At 65.3% G+C, this 15,944-nt stretch overlaps 1 protein-coding gene across 1 annotated transcript; it reads left to right on the top strand.

Annotated features, from left to right (window-relative positions):
* The first annotated feature begins 63 nt into the window (after window positions 1–63).
* LOC141478574 (sodium/glucose cotransporter 2-like) lies at window positions 64–15,462 on the top strand. Its single transcript, XM_074167611.1, has 12 exons — window positions 64–120; window positions 1,199–1,303; window positions 2,232–2,337; window positions 3,066–3,146; window positions 3,867–4,066; window positions 5,684–5,819; window positions 6,547–6,654; window positions 7,949–8,099; window positions 9,499–9,667; window positions 13,749–13,964; window positions 15,016–15,109; window positions 15,254–15,462. Exons 1-12 carry the CDS (start codon window positions 64–66, stop codon window positions 15,460–15,462), a joined length of 1,632 nt encoding a protein of 543 aa, XP_074023712.1.
* The last annotated feature ends 482 nt before the right edge of the window (window positions 15,463–15,944 follow it).

Here is a 15,944-nt window from a genome sequence, read left to right on the forward strand (position 1 = left end):
CGGCCACTCCCACTGACCACGCCCACTGACCACGCCCCTTTCTCCCGGCCCCGCCCCCAGGGGATGTTCATCGTCCTCCTCTTGGGCTGGGTCTTCGTCCCCATCTACCTGCGGGCGGGGGTGAGCGGGGGGCGTGGCCACGGGGGAAGGGGGCGTGGCCACGTGTGGGGAGTGGCCACTTAGTGGGCGGGGCTTGGGGTGGGAGGGGCCAAGGGGGAGGGGCCAAGGGGGCGGAGCTAAACGGGTCTCCATCCCCATTTACCTGGGGGTGGGGGTAAGCGGGGGGCGTGGCCACGGGGGAAGGGGGCGTGTCCACGTGTGGGTGTGGCCACGTGGTGGGCGTGGCACGTGTGGGCGTGTACAAGGGGGCGTGGCCAAGGGGGGCGGAGCTAAACGGGGCTGGGGTCTCCCTCCCCATCTACCTGCGGACGGGGGGCGTGGCCACGGGGAAGGGGGCGTGGCCACGTGGGGGCGTGTCCAAGGGGGTGGGCGGGGCTTGTGGCGGGCGTGGTCCAAGGGGGCGGGGCCAAGGGGGCGGAGCTAAACGGGTCTCCCTCCCCATCTACCTGCGGGCGGGGGTGAGCGGGGGGCGTGGCCACGGGGGGTAGGGGAGGCGTGGCCTAGTGTGGGGCGTGTCCAATGGGTGGGCGGGGCTTGTGGTGGGCGGGGCAAAGGGGGCGTGTCCAAGGGGGCGTGGCTAAAAGGAGTTGGAGTCTCCCTCCCCATCTACCTGGGGGTTGGGAAGGGGATAGTGGGGGGGGGGGGGGGGCGTGGCCACTGGGGTGGGCGTGGCGGTGGGCGTGGCTTGTGGTGGGCGTGGCCACGTGGTGGGAGGGCCTGGTGGTGGGCGGGGAAAAGGGGGCGGGGCTAAAAGAGGCTGGAGTCTCCCTTTCCATCTATATGGGGTTGGAGGGGGGGGATAGTAGGGGGCGTGGCCACTGGGGTGGGCGTGGCTTATGATGGGAGGGGGCTTGTGGTGGGCGTGTCCACGGGGTGGGAGGGGCTGGTAGTGGGCGGGGCCAAGGGGGCGGGGCCAAGGGGGCGGGGCTAAAAGAGGCTGGAGTTTCCCTTTCCATCTATATGGGGTTGGGGGGGGGGGGGGGGGAGTTGGGGGCGTGGCCACGGGCGAGGGGCGTGGCCACGTGCCTCCCCCCCCCCCCCCCCATAATATCGGGGTCCCCCCCCCCCCCCAAAAAAGGTGACGACGATGCCCGAATACCTGGGGAAGCGTTTCGGGGGGGCCCGGATCCAGCTCTACCTGGCCCTGCTCTCCCTGGGGCTCTACGTGGCCACCAAGATCTCGGTAGGGGCTACTTGGGGGGCGGGGGGGGGGGGGGGGGTGGGGGGGGAGGAAGAGGGGGGGGCCCTATGGGGTCTGGGGGGGGGGGAGGGGTGTGTGTGGGGTGGGTGTCCCTATAGGGTCCGGAGGGGTCTCTATGGGGCGGGGAGGTCCCTATAGGCTCTGGGGGGTCCCTGTGGGGTGGGGGGGTCCCTATGGGGTGGGGGGGGTCCCTATAGGCTCCGGGGGGGTCTCTATGGGGCGGGGGGGTCCCTATAGGCTCCAGGGGGGTCCCTATGGGGTGGGGGGGGTCCCTATAGGCTCCAGGGGGGTCCCTATGGGGCGGGGGGGTCCCTATGGGATGGGGGGATCCCTATAAGATTTTGGGGTCTCCATGGGGCGGGGGGGGTCCCTATGGGGCGGGGGGGGGTCCCTATAGGCTCCGGGGGGGGTCCCTATGGGGGGGGGGGGGGTCCCTATAGGATTTAGGGGTCCCTATGGGGCGGGGGGGTCCCTATAGGATTTAGGGGTCCCTATGGGGCGGGGGGGTCCCCATGGGATTTAGGGGTCTCTATGGGGCGGGGGGGTCCCTATAGGCTCTGGGGGGTCCCTATGGTGTGGGGGGGGTTCTCTATGGGGTCTGGGGGGGGTCTCTATGGGTCTGGGGTGGGGTCCTATGGGTCTGGGGGGGGTCTGTATGGGTCTGGGGGGGGTCCCTATGGGGTGGGGGGGGTCTCTATGGGGCGGGTGGGTCCCTATAGGTTCCGGGGGGGTCCCTATGGGGTGGGGGGGTCCCTATGGGGTGGGGGGATCCCTATAGGAATTAGGGGTCTCTATGGGGCGGGGGGGGTCCCTATGGGGCGGGGGGATCCCTATAGGCTCCGGGGGGGTCTCTATGGGGCGGGGGGGGTCCCTATAGGGCCGCTCCCTATAGCCGTGTCCCCCCCCCCAGGTGGACATGTACTCGGGGGCCATCTTCATCCGGGAGGCGCTGGGCTGGGACCTCTACGCCTCCGTGGGGGCCCTGCTGGGGCTCACGGCCATCTACACCGTCACCGGTAGGGGCGTGGCCTGGGGGGGGGGGCGTGGTCAGATGGGGAGGGGCCAGAGGGGGCGTGGCTAAAAGGGGGAGGAGTCCTGGGGTGGCGCCCAATGGGGCTGATGGGCTGGAAGGGGCTGGTGGTGCCCGGGGGAGGGGGCGTGGCCTATAAGAGGGGGAGTGGCTTGTGTGGGATGGGCCTTGGGGGCGTGGTCAGAGGGGGTGTGGTCATAGGGGGCGGGGCTAAAAGGGGGAGGGGTCCTGGGGTGGCGCCCAATGGGGCTGGTGGGCTGGAAGGGGCTGGTGGTGCCCGGGGGAGGGGGCGTGACTTGAGGGAAGGGGCGTGGCTTGAGGGAAGGGGCGTGGCTTTGTGGGGGAGGGGGGTGTGGCTTGTGTGGGCGTGGCCTTGGGGGCAGGGCCAGAGGGGGCGGGGTCAAAAGGGTGCGGTGCCCTGGGGTGGGACCTAATGGGGCTGGTGGTGCCCGGGGGAGGGGGCGTGGCCTATAGGAGGGGGCGTGTCTTGTGTGGGAGGGGCCTTGGGGGCGTGGTCAGAGGGGGCGGGCCAAAAGGGGGCGGGGTTATGGGGTGGGACCCAATGGGGCCGGTGGGCTGGAGGGGGCTGGTGGTTCCCGGGGGAGGGGGGCGTGGCTTGAGGGAAGGGGCGTGGCTTGAGGAGAAGGGGGAGTGGCCTGGAGGTGGGGGCGTGGTCATAGGGGGCGTGGCCTGAGGAAGGGGCGTGGCCTGCAGGGGGGCTGGCGGCCCTGATGTACGCGGACCTGGTGCAGACCCTCATCATCGTCACGGGGGCCTCGGTGCTGGCCGGCTACGGTGGGACTGGGAGGGACTGGGAGGGAACTGGGAGGGAACTGGGAGCACTGGGAGGGGATTGGGGAGCACTGGGAGGGGACTGGAAGGGACTGGGAGGGGACTGGGATGGACTGGGAGGGAACTGGGAGGGGATGAGAGGGACTGGGAGGGGATTAGGGGCGCTGGGACGGGACTAGGAGCACTGGGAGGGGACTGGGAGGGACTGGGACAAACTGGGTGGGGACTTGGAGGGGATGGGAGGGGACAGGGGGATACTGGGAGCACTGGGAGGAGGCATCGGGAGCCCTGGGAAGGCTCCCTGCGCCTCCCCCTCGCCCCATACCGCCCCCTACTGGTCCTTACTGGTCTGTACTGGTCAGCGCTGGGGGTGGTGGGGGGCTGGGAGGGGCTGGGAGCACTGGGAGGGACTGGGAGGGGAGTGGGAGGGAACTGGGAGGGGACTGAGAAGCACTGGAATGGGATGGGAGGGGACTGGGAGGGAATGGGAGGGGACTGGGGGATACTGGGAGGGGACTGAGAAGCACTGGGATGGGATGGGAGGGGACTGGGGGATACTGGGAGGGACTGGGAGCACTGGGAGAGACTGGGAAGGGACTGGACGAGGACTGGGAGCACTGGGAGGAGGCATCAGGAGCCCTGGGAAGGCTCCCTGCGCCTCCCCCTCGCCCCATACCGCCCCCTACTGCTCCTTACTGGTCTGTACTGGTTTGTACTGGTCAGCGCTGGGGGCGGTGGGGGGCTGGGAGGGGCTGGTGGAGCGTTACCCCCTGGCCCTGCCCCCCAACGTGACGGGTCCCTGCGGCCGCCCCCGCCCCGACGCCTTCCACCTCCTGAGACATCCCAGCACCGGGGACCTGCCCTGGCCCGGCCTCCTGCTGGGACTGGGCATCATCTCCGCCTGGTACTGGTGCACCGACCAGGTGGGACTGGGAGAGCACTGGGAGGGGACTGGGAGACACTGGGAGGGGACTGGGAGACACTGGGAGGGGATTGGGAGGTGATGAGAGTGGCTGGGAAGGGATTGGGGGGCACTGGGAGGGACTGGGAGGGAACTGGGAGACACTGGGAGTGGATTGGGGGGCACTGGGAGACACTGGGAGGGGACTGGGAGGCACTGGGAGTGGATTGGGGGGCACTGGGAGGGGCTGGGAGGAACTGGGAGGGGACTGGGAGCACCGGGGACCTGCCCTGGCCCGGCCTCCTGCTGGGACTGGGCATCATCTCCACCTGGTACTGGTTCATCGACCAGGTGGCACTGGGAGAGCACTGGGAGGGACTGGGAGATACTGGGAGGGGACTGGGAGACACTGGGAGGGGATTGGGAGGTGATGAGAGTGGCTGGGAAGGGATTGGGGGGCACTGGGAGACACTGGGAGGGAACTGGGAGACACTGGGAGTGGATTGAGGGGCACTGGGAGACACTGGGAGGGGACTGGGAGACACTGGGAGTGGAATGGGCGGCACTGGGAGGGGACTGGGAGCACCGGGGACCTGCCCTGGCCCGGCCTCCTGCTGGGACTGGGCATCATCTCCACCTGGTACTGGTTCATCGACCAGGTGGGACTGGGAGAGCACTGGGAGGGGACTGGGAGACACTGGGAGGGGATTGGGAGGTGATGAGAGTGGCTGGGAAGGGATTGGGGGGCACTGGGAGGGACTGGGAAGGGACTGGACGAGGACTGGGAGTGGATTGGGGGGCACTGGGAGACACTGGGAGGGGACTGGGAGGCACTGGGAGTGGATTGGGGGGCACTGGGAGGGGCTGGGAGGAACTGGGAGGGGACTGGGAGCACCGGGGACCTGCCCTGGCCCGGCCTCCTGCTGGGACTGGGCATCATCTCCACCTGGTACTGGTTCATCGACCAGGTGGGACTGGGAGAGCACTGGGAGGGGACTGGGAGGTGATGAGAGTGGCTGGGAAGGGATTGGGGGGCACTGGGAGGGACTGGGAGGCACTAGGAGTGGATTGGGGGGCACTGGGAGACACTGGGAGAGGACTGGGAGACACTGGGAGAGGATTGGGGGGCACTGGGAGGGGCTGGGAGGAACTGGGAGGGGACTGGGAGGGGCTGAGAGTGGCTGGGAAGGGATTGGGGGGCACTGGGAGGGACTGGGATGCACTGGGAGGGGACTGGGTGGCACTGGGAGAGGATTGGGGGGCACTGGGAGGGGCTGGAAGACACTGGGGGGCACTGGAAAGGCTCTGGAGGGCATTGGGGTGTAACTGGGAGGCACTGGGGGGTATTGGGAGGCATTGGGAGGAGACTAGGGGGCACTGGGAGGGACTGGGGTGTAACTGGGAGACACGGGGGGGGGCACTGGAAAGGCTCTGGAGGGCACTGGGAGGCACTGGGGGGCACTGGGAGGGGACTGGAAGGCACTGAGGTGTAACTGGGAGGCACTGGGAAGGGATTGAGAGGCGCTGGGAGACACTGGGAGGCACTGGAGAGGCTCTGGAGGGCACTGAGGTGTAACTGGGAGGCACCGGGAGGGGATTGGGCTGTAACTGGGAGGCACTGGGAGCCCCCTTTCTCCAGGTGATCGTGCAGCGCTGTCTGGCCGGTCGCTCCCTCACCCACGTCCGCGCCGGCTGCGTCGTCTGCGGCTACCTCAAAGTCCTGCCCATGTTCCTCATGGTGCTGCCCGGCATGGCCGCCCGCGTCCTCTTCCCCGGTCAGAGACGCCCCCCCGGGACCCCCCGACCCCCCCCCAAATCCCCCTGACCCCCCCTCACCCCCCGACCCCCCCCAGACCTTCCCAAGATGGCGGCCTCCATTGGCTGCCCAAGATGGCCGCTCAAGATGGCGGTGTCCAATGGCCGCCTAAGATGGCGGCCCAAGATGGCCTCTCAATCTGGCTGCCCAAGATGGCTGCCCCCATCGGTTGCCCAAGATGGCCGACCAAGATGGCTGTCCCCATTGGCCTCTCAATATGGCTGCCCAAGATGGCCGCCCCCATTGGCTGCCCAAGATGGCTGCCCCCAATGGCCACCTAAGATGGCGGCCCAATATGGCCGCTCAAGATGGCTGCCCCCATTGGACTCTCGATATGGCTGCCCAAGATGGCCGCCCCCATTGGCTGCCCAAGATGGCTGCCCCCATTGACCACCCAAGATGGTGGCACAAAATGGCCACCCAATATGGCCGCCTCCAACGGCCGCCTAAGATGGCCGACCAAGATGGCCGACCAAGATGGCTGCCCCCATTGGCCTCTCAATATGGCTGCCCAAGATGGCCGCCCCCATTGGCTGCCCAAGATGGCCGACCAAGATGGCTGCCCCCACTGACCACCCAAGATGGCCGCCCCCATTATCCCTCAATCCCCCTCCCCATCCCATAATACCCCCCTCCCGCTATCCCACAATCCCCTCTGAGCCCCCTCTTCCCCCCCCCCCTCCCAGAGGTGGTTGGATGCGCTGACCCCCAGGGCTGTCGCCGGGCCTGCGGCTCCGAGGGGGGCTGCTCCAACCTGGCCTACCCCCGCCTCGTCATCGCCCTCCTGCCCCCCGGTACGCACGCTAATTAGTCATTCCTCACTAATTAGGGGCTAATTAGGGGCTAATTAGGGGGTTAGTAGGGATTTCGGGGGGTTATTAGGGGCCTCGGGGCCTCCATCTTGAGAGGAGGAGGCCCCAACGCGGCCTACCCCGGCCTCATCATCGCCCTCCCGCCCCCCGGAACGGCTCTTAATTAACTATTAGTGCCTAATTAGGGGCTAATTAGAGTAATTAGTCCTTTATTAAGGTGTAATTAGGGTAATTAGGGGGTTATTAGGGGCCTCGGGGCCTCCATCTTGAGAGGAGGAGGCTCCAACGCGGCCTACCCCCGCCTCGACATCGCCCTCCCGCCCCCCGGAACGGCTCTTAATTAACTATTATTGATTAATTAGTGTCTAATTAGGAGCTAATTAGACTAATTAGCCCTTTATTAAGGTGTAATTAGGGCAATTAGGGGTTTATTAGGGGCCTCGGGGCCTCCATCTTGAAGGGAGGAGGCCCCAACGCGGCCTACCCCGGCCTCGGCATCGCCCTCCCGCCCCCCAGAACGGCTCTTAATTAACTATTAGTGCCTAATTAGGAGCTAATTAGACTAATTAGTCCTTTATTAAGGTGTAATTAGGGTAATTAGGGGGTTATTAGAGGCCTCTGGGCCTCCATATTGAAGGGAGGAGGCTCCAACGCGGCCTACCCCGGCCTCGGCATCGCCCTCCCGCCCCCCGGAACGGCTCTTAATTAACTATTAGTGATTAATTAGTGCCTAATTAGTCTAATTAGTCTGTTATTAGGGCTATTAGGCCACTATTAATGGCTATTAGGGACCTATTAATGCCTATTAGGGGGCTATTAATGGCTATTAATGGCCACTAGGGGGCTATTAATGGCCATTAGGGGGCTATTAATGGCTATTAATTGCTATTAATGGCTAATAGGGACCATTAATGGCCATTAGAGGGCTATTAATGGCTATTAATGGCTATTAGGGAGCTATTAATGGCTATTAGAGGGCTATTAATGGCTATTAATTGCTATTAATGGCCACTAGGGGGCTATTAATGGCCATTAGGGGGCTATTAATGGCTATTAATGGCCACTAGGGGGCTTCTAATGGCCATTAGGGGGCTATTAATGGCTATTATTTGCTATTAATTGCTATTAATGGCTCTTAGGCCACTCTTAACGGCCATTAGGGCTACTGTTGGGTGCTGGGGGGTTGTGGGGGGGAGGGGAGGGGGGCCAGTGGGGGGGTGTGCCCCAATCCTACCAACCCCCCCCCCCCCCTCCTCCCTCGCCCCCCTCCCCCCAGGCCTGCGCGGGCTGATGCTGGCGGTGGTTCTGGCCGCCCTCATGTCCTCCTTGGCCTCCATCTTCGCCAGCTCCGGGGCCCTCTTCACCCTCGACGTCTACAAACGTCTGCGGCCCAGCGCCGGGCCCCGTCACCTCCTCATCGCCGGAAGGTTTGGGGGGGCGGGGGGGGGGGGGGACACCCCCAAGGATTTTGGGGGGCACCCAAATGTCCGGGGGGGGCACCCAGGTGTTTGGGAGTTCAGGTCAACCCGGTCAATGGGGATGAAGGTCCTTTCGGGGGAGGTGGGGGTCAAGATTGGGGGGGATTCAGGGGTCCGGGGGGGTCTCAGGTGTCCGGGGGGGTCCCAGGAGTTTGGGGGGGACCCCAACATCTCGGGGGGGGGGACACAGGGATTTGGGGGGCACCCAAGGGTCATGGGGGGGCACCCAGGTGTTTGGGAGTTCAGGTCAACCCGGTCAATGGGGATGAAGGGGGCTTGGGGGGGGACCCAGGAGTTTGGGGGGGACCCCGGAGTTTGGGGGGGTCCCAGGTGTCCGGGGGGGTTCCAGAAGATTGGGGGGGACCCCAACGTCTCGGGGGGGGACACAGGGATTTGGGGGGCACCCAAATGTCCGGGGGGGGCACCCAGGTGTCTGGGAGCTCAGGTCAACCCGGTCAATGGGGATGAAGGGGTTTTGGGGGGGGTCCCAGGAGTTTGGGGGGGTCCCAGGTGTCCGGGGGGGTCCCAGGAGTTTAGGGGGGACCCCAACATCTCGGGGGGGGGACACCCAAGGATTTGGGGGACACCCAAGGGTCATGGGGGGGGCACCCAGGTGTTTGGGAGTTCAGGTCAACCCGGTCAATAGGGATGAAGGGGTTTTGGGGGGACGTGGGGGTCAAGATTGGGAGGGATTGAGGGGTCCGGGGGGGTCCCAGGTGTCCAGGGGGGGTCCCAGGAGTTTGGGGGGGACCCCAACATCTCGGGGGGGACACTCCCAAGGATTTTGGGGGGCACCCAAGGGTCTGGGGGGGCACCCAGGTGTTTGGGAGTTCAGGTCAACCCGGTCAATGGGGATGAAGGTCCTTTGGGGGGACGTGGGGGTCAAGACTGGGGGGGATTCAGGGGTCCGGGGGGGTCCCAGGAGTTTTGGGGGGGACCCCAACATCTCGGGGGGGACACCCCCAAGGATTTTGGGGGGCACCCAAATGTCCGGGGGGGGCACCCAGGTGTTTGGGAGTTCAGGTCAACCCGGTCAATGGGGATGAAGGGGTTTTGGGGGGGGTCCCAGGAGTTTGGGGGGGACCCAGGTGTCCGGGGGGGGGTCCAGAAGTTTGGGGGGGACCCCAACATCTCGGGGGGGGGACACAGGGATTTGGGGGGCACCCAAGGGTCATGGGGGGGCACCCAGGTGTTTGGGAGTTCAGGTCAACCCAATCAATGGGGATGAAGGGACCCATTGGGACCCTGGTAGGGGGACGGGGGGTAAAGGGGGGAAGGGGGGGCCACCCCGTTTTCCGATGAGGGAGGGGGACACCCCCAGTCGTCCCTGTGTGTCCCCCCCCCCCAGGCTGTGGATCGTGGCCATGGTGGGGCTGAGCTTGGCCTGGTTACCGGTGGTGGAGGCGGCCCGGGGGGGTCAACTCTTCGACTACATCCAAGCCATCGCCAGTTATTTGGCCCCCCCCGTAGCCGCCGTCTTCTTCCTCGCCGTCTTCGTCCCCCGCGTCAACGAGCCCGTGAGTTACCCCCCCCCCGACCCCCCCGACCCCCCCCCCCCTCCCCGGGTTTGGTTGGGGGGGGGGACACACTCAAGAGTTTGGGGGGGAACCCCAAAGTTCTTGGGAGGGGGGGGGGAACGACCCAGGTGTTTGGGAGCTCAGGTCAACCCAGTCAATGGGGATCAAGGGGTTTTGGGGGGGTCCCAGGAGGTTTGGGGGGGTCCCAGGAGGTTCGGGGGGGTCCCAGGAGTCCCCCAAAATCTGGGGGGGGACACTCAAGAGTTTGGGGGGGACCCCAAAGATCTTGGGGGCGGGGAACGAGCCAGGTGTTTGGGAGCTCAGGTCAACCCGGTCAATGGGGATCGAGGGGTTTTGGGGGGGTCCAGGAGTTTTGGGGGGGGCTCAGGAGTTTGGGGGGGTCCCAGGAGTCCAGGGGGGACCCCAAAGTCCGGGGGGGGGACTCAAGAGTTTGGGGGGGACCCCAAAGTTCTTGGGGGGGGGAACGACCCAGGTGTTTGGGAGCTCAAGTCAACCCGGTCAATGGGGATGGAGGGGTTTTGGGGGGGTCCCAGGAGGTTTGGGGGGGTCCCAGGAATTTGGGGGGGTCCCAGGAATTTGGGGGGGACCCTGGTGTCTGGGGGGGGACACTCAAGAGTTTGGGGGGGACCCCAAAGTTCTTGGGGGGGGGGGAACGACCCAGGTGTTTGGGAGCTCAAGTCAACCCGGTCAATGGGGATGGAGGGGTTTTGGGGGGGTCCCAGGAGTTTTGGGGGGGGCTCAGGAGTTTTGGGGGGTCCCCAGGAATTTGGGGGGGTCCCAGGAGTCCCCCAAAGTCCGGGGGGGGGGACTCAGGAGTTTGGGGGGGACCCCAAAGTTCTTGGGGGGGGGAACGACCCAGGTGTTTGGGAGCTCAGGTCAACCCGGTCAATGGGGATGGAGGGGTTTTGGGGGGGGTCCCAGGAGTTTCGGGGGGGGCTCAGGAGTTTGGAGGGGTCCCAGGAGTCCAGGGGGGACCCCAAAGTCCGGGGGGGGGACTCAGGAGTTTGGGGGGGACCCCAAAGATCTTGGGAGGGGGGGGAACGACCCAGGTGTTTGGGAGCTCAGGTCAACCCAGTCAATGGGGATGGAGGGGTTTTGGGGGGGGTCCAGGAGTTTTGGGGGGTCCCAGGAGTTTTGGGGGGTCCCCAGGAATTTGGGGGGGTCCCAGGAGTCCCCCAAAGTCCAGGGGGGGGGACTCAGGAGTTTGGGGGGGACCCCAAAGTTCTTGGGGGGGGGGGAACGACCCAGGTGTTTGGGAGCTCAGGTCAACCCGGTCAATGGGGATCGAGGGGTTTTGGGGGGGTCCAGGAGTTTTGGGGGGGTCCCAGGAATTTGGGGGGGTCCCAGGAATTTGGGGGGGGACCCCAAAGCCGGGGGGGGACTCAAGAGTTTGGGGGGGACCCCAAAGTTCTTGGGAGGGGGGGGAACGACCCAGGTGTTTGGGAGCTCAGGTCAACCCGGTCAATGGGGGTCAAGGGGTTTTGGGGGGGGTCCAGGAGTTTTGGGGGGGGCTCAGGAGGTTTGGAGGGGTCCCAGGAGTTTGGGGGGGTCCCAGGAATTTGGGGGGGGACCCTGGTGTCTGGGGGGGGACACTCAAGAGTTTGGGGGGGCCCCCAAAGTTCCAGGGGGGGGGGACAACCCAGGTGTTTGGGAGCTCAGGTCAACCCGGTCAATGGGGATCAATGGACTTTGGGGGGGGGTCCAGGAGTTTTGGGGGGTCCCAGGAATTTGGGGGGGTCCCAGGAATTTGGGGGGGGACCCCAAAGCCGGGGGGGGACTCAAGAGTTTGGGGGGGACCCCAAAGTTCTTGGGAGGAGGGGGGGAACGAGCCAGGTGTTTGGGAGCTCAGGTCAACCCGGTCAATGGGGATGGAGGGGTTTTGGGGGGGTCCAGGAGTTTTGGGGGGGTCCCAGGAGGTTCGGGGGGGTCCCAGGAGTCCCCCAAAATCTGGGGGGGGACACTCAAGAGTTTGGGGGGGAACCCCAAAGTTCTTGGGAGGGGGGGGAACGACCCAGGTGTTTGGGAGCTCAGGTCAACCCGGTCAATGGGGATGGAGGGGTTTTGGGGGGGTCCAGGAGTTTTGGCGGGGGCTCAGGAGGTTCGGGGGGGTCCCAGGAGTCAAGGGGGGGCTCAGGAGTTTGGGGGGGACCCTGGTGTCTGGGGGGGGACACTCAGGAGTTTGGGGGGGACCCCAAAGTTCTTGGGGGGGGGGAACGACCCAGGTGTTTGGGAGCTCAGGTCAACCCGGTCAATGGGGATGGAGGGGTTTTGGGGGGGTCCCAGGAGTTTCGGGGGGGGCTCAGGAGTTTGGAGGGGTCCCAGGAGTACAGGGGGGACCCCAAAGTCCGGGGGGGGGACTCAAGAGTTTGGGGGGGACCCCAAAGTTCTTGGGAGGGGGGGGAACGACCCAGGTGTTTGGGAGCTCAGGTCAACCCAGTCAATGGGGATGGAGGGGTTTTGGGGGGGGTCCAGGAGTTTTGGGGGGTCCCAGGAGTCAAGGGGGGTCCCAGGAGGTTCGGGGGGGTCCCAGGAGTCCCCCAAAGTCCGGGGGGGGGACTCAGGAGTTTGGGGGGGACCCCAAAGTTCTTGGGAGGGGGGGGAACGACCCAGGTGTTTGGGAGCTCAGGTCAACCCGGTCAATGGGGGTCAAGGGGTTTTGGGGGGGGTCCCAGGAGTTTCGGGGGGGGCTCAGGAGTTTGGGGGGGTCCCAGGAGTCCAGGGGGGACCCCAAAGTCCGGGGGGGGGACTCAAGAGTTTGGGGGGGACCCCAAAGTTCTTGGGAGGGGGGGGAACGAGCCAGGTGTTTGGGAGCTCAAGTCAACCCGGTCAATGGGGATGGAGGGGTTTTGGGGGGGGTCCAGGAGTTTTGGGGGTGTCCCAGGAGTTTGGGGGGGTCCCAGGAATTTGGGGGGGACCCTGGTGTCTGGGGGGGGACACTCAGGAGTTTGGGGGGGACCCCAAAGTTCTTGGGAGGAGGGGGAACGACCCAGGTGTTTGGGAGCTCAGGTCAACCCGGTCAATGGGGATGGAGGGATTTTGGGGGGGTCCCAGGAGTTTTGGGGGGGTCCCAGGAATTTGGGGGGGTCCCAGGAATTTGGGGGGGACCCTGGTGTCTGGGGGGGGGACTCAAGAGTTTGGGGGGGACCCCAAAGTTCTTGGGAGGGGGGGGGAACGACCCAGGTGTTTGGGAGCTCAGGTCAACCCGGTCAATGGGGATCAAGGGGGTTTGGGGGGGGGTCCAGGAGTTTTGGGGGGTCCCAGGAGTTTTGGGGGGTCCCCAGGAATTTGGGGGGGTCCCAGGAGTCCCCCAAAGTCCGGGGGGGGACACTCAGGAGTTTGGGGGGGACCCCAAAGTTCTTGGGAGGGGGGGGAACGACCCAGGTGTTTGGGAGCTCAGGTCAACCCGGTCAATGGGGATCGAGGGGTTTTGGGGGGGGTGCCAGGAGTTTTGGGGGGTCCCAGGAGGTTCGGGGGGGTCCCAGGAGTCCCCCAAAATCTGGGGGAGGGACTCAAGAGTTTGGGGGGGAACCCCAAAGTTCTTGGGAGGGGGGGGAACGACCCAGGTGTTTGGGAGCTCAGGTCAACCCAGTCAATGGGGATCAAGGGGTTTTGGGGGGGGTCCCAGGAGTTTCGGGGGGGGCTCAGGAGTTTGGGGGGGTCCCAGGAGTCCAGGGGGGACCCCAAAGTCCGGGGGGGGGACTCAGGAGTTTGGGGGGGACCCCAAAGTTCTTGGGAGGGGGGGGGGAACGACCCAGGTGTTTGGGAGCTCAGGTCAACCCGGTCAATGGGGGTCAAGGGGTTTTGGGGGGGGTCCCAGGAGTTTCGGGGGGGGCTCAGGAGGTTCGGGGGGGGTCCCAGGAGTTTGGGGGGGTCCCAGGAGTCCAGGGGGGACCCCAAAGTCCGGGGGGGGGACTCAAGAGTTTGGGAGGGACCCCAAAGTTCTTGGGGGGGGGGAACGACCCAGGGGTTTTGGGGGGGAATCCAGGTATCTGGGAGGGACCCTGACTGACCCGTGTCTCCCCCCCCCCCCCTTCTCCCCCCCCCCCCCCCCCCAAAAAAGGGTGCTTTTTGGGGTCTTTTGGGGGGGCTGGGCCTGGGCCTGGCCCGGTTGGTCCCCGAGTTCGCCCTGGGGACAGGGAGTTGCGGGGTCCCCGGGGGCTGCCCCCCGTTTCTCTGCGGCCTCCACTACCTCCACTTCGCCGTCCTCCTCTTCCTCGTCACCGGCCTCATCGTCATCCTCGTCTCCCTCTGTTACCCCCCCATCCCCCCCCAGCACGTGAGTCCCACGGCGGGGGGGGAGGGGGGGGACACCCCAAAATTCCGGCGGGGGGGGACACACACACACACCCCAGGTGTTTGGGAGCTCAGGTCAACCCGGTCAATGGGGATCAAGGGGCTTTGGGGGGGGACCCAGGAGTTTTGGGGGGGTCCCAGGAGTTTGGGGGGGTCCCAGGTGTCCAGGGGGGACCCCAAAGTTCGGGGGGGGGACTCAGGAGTTTGGGGGGACCCCAAAAGTTCCAGGGAAGGGGGGGCACCCAAGTGTTTGGGAGCTCAGGTCAACCCGGTCAATGGGGATCAATGGACTTTGGGGGGGACCCAAGTGTTTGGGGGGGTCCCAGGAGTTTGGGGGGGTCCCAGGAGTTTGGGGGGGGGTCCCTGGAGTCCGGGGAGGGGGGGGATCCAGGGATTTGGGGGGACCCAGGAATTTTGGGGGGTCCCCGAAGTCCGGGGGGGGGGACACCCCAGGTGTTTGGGAGCTCAGGTCAACCCGGTCAATGGGAATCAAGGGGTTTTCGGGGGGGGACCCAGGAGTTTTGGGGGGGGTCCCAGGAGTTTGGGGGGGTCCCAGGAGTCCAGGGGGGACCCCAAAGTCCAGGGGGGGGACTCAGGAGTTTGGGGGGGACCCCAAAAGTTCCAGGGAAGGGGGGGGCACCCAAGTGTTTGGGAGCTCAGGTCAACCCGGTCAATGGGGATCAATGGACTTTGGGGGGGGACCCAGGAGTTTTGGGGGGGGTCCCAGGAGTTTGGGGGGGGTCCCAGGAGTTTGGGGGGGTCCCAGGAGTCCAGGGGGGACCCCAAAGTTCGGGGGGGGGGACTCAGGAGTTTGGGGGGACCCCAAAAGTTCCAGGGAAGGGGGGGGGCACCCAAGTGTTTGGGAGCTCAGGTCAACCCGGTCAATGGGGATCAATGGACTTTGGGGGGGACCCAGGAGTTTTGGGGGGGTCCCATGAGTTCTGGGGGGGTCCCAGGAGTGTGTGGGGGTCCCAGAATTTTGGGGGTGACCCCCCTCCCCCCCCCAAGGAACCCCCTTTTTTCCCCCCCCCCAGCTCCACCGCTTGGTCTTCAGCCTCCGCAACAGCCGGGAACCCCGCATCGACCTTGACCAAGCCAAGGATCCAACCGGCGACCTCCAGCTCCGGGGTGAGGGGTCCCCGACATCCGATGGGGGGTCCCCGATATCCCTGGGGGGGAACCCCGATATTTTGGGGGGGTCCCCAGCCTCCGGGAAGGACGTAAAGCTCATCCCCCCCCCCCACCTCCTTCCCTCCTCTTCCCTTCTCCCAGAGGTGAAGGCGGAGCCTGTTGGCCAGGGGGCGGGGCCTGTTGACCAGGGGGCGGGGCCTGTTGGCCAAAGGGCGGAGCCTGATGGTCGAGGGGGTGTGGCCGAGCCCCTGGCCCCGCCCCCCGAGGACCCGCTGTGGCCCCGGGTGGTGGACGTCAACGCCCTCATCCTCATGGCCGTCGCCGTCTTCCTCTGGGGTTATTTCGCCTGAGAAACCCCCCCAAAAAGGGGGGGAAACGCCCCAAAACGAGCCCCGAAAGGACGTCGGGACGCCCCGAAATACCCCAAAATGCCAATAAAATGCCCCAAAACCAACCCAAAGTGCCTCGAAACTCCCCCGAATGAGCCCAAAACGGCCCTGAATGAGCCCAAAACGCCCCCGGATGACCCCAAAATCTCCCCAAATGAGAGTAAAATGCCCCAAAATCAGACTAAACTGCCCCAAATTGGACTAAAACGTCCCCAAATGAACCCAAAGTGTCCCCAAAATGAGCCCAAAATGCCTCAAATGTCCCCAAAATGTCCCCAAATGACCCCGAATTGGCCCAAAACAAGACTCAAATGCCCCAAAATCGGAGTAAAATGCCCCAAAACGCCCCAAAATGAGCCCGGAACCCCCCAAAATAACCCCGAATTGGCCCAAAATTGGAGTAAAATGCCCCAAAATGGGAGTAAAATGGCCCCAAATCCCAT

This window comes from Numenius arquata, unplaced genomic scaffold (assembly GCF_964106895.1).
Source record: "Numenius arquata unplaced genomic scaffold, bNumArq3.hap1.1 HAP1_SCAFFOLD_1383, whole genome shotgun sequence".
Lineage (NCBI taxonomy): Eukaryota > Metazoa > Chordata > Aves > Charadriiformes > Scolopacidae > Numenius > Numenius arquata.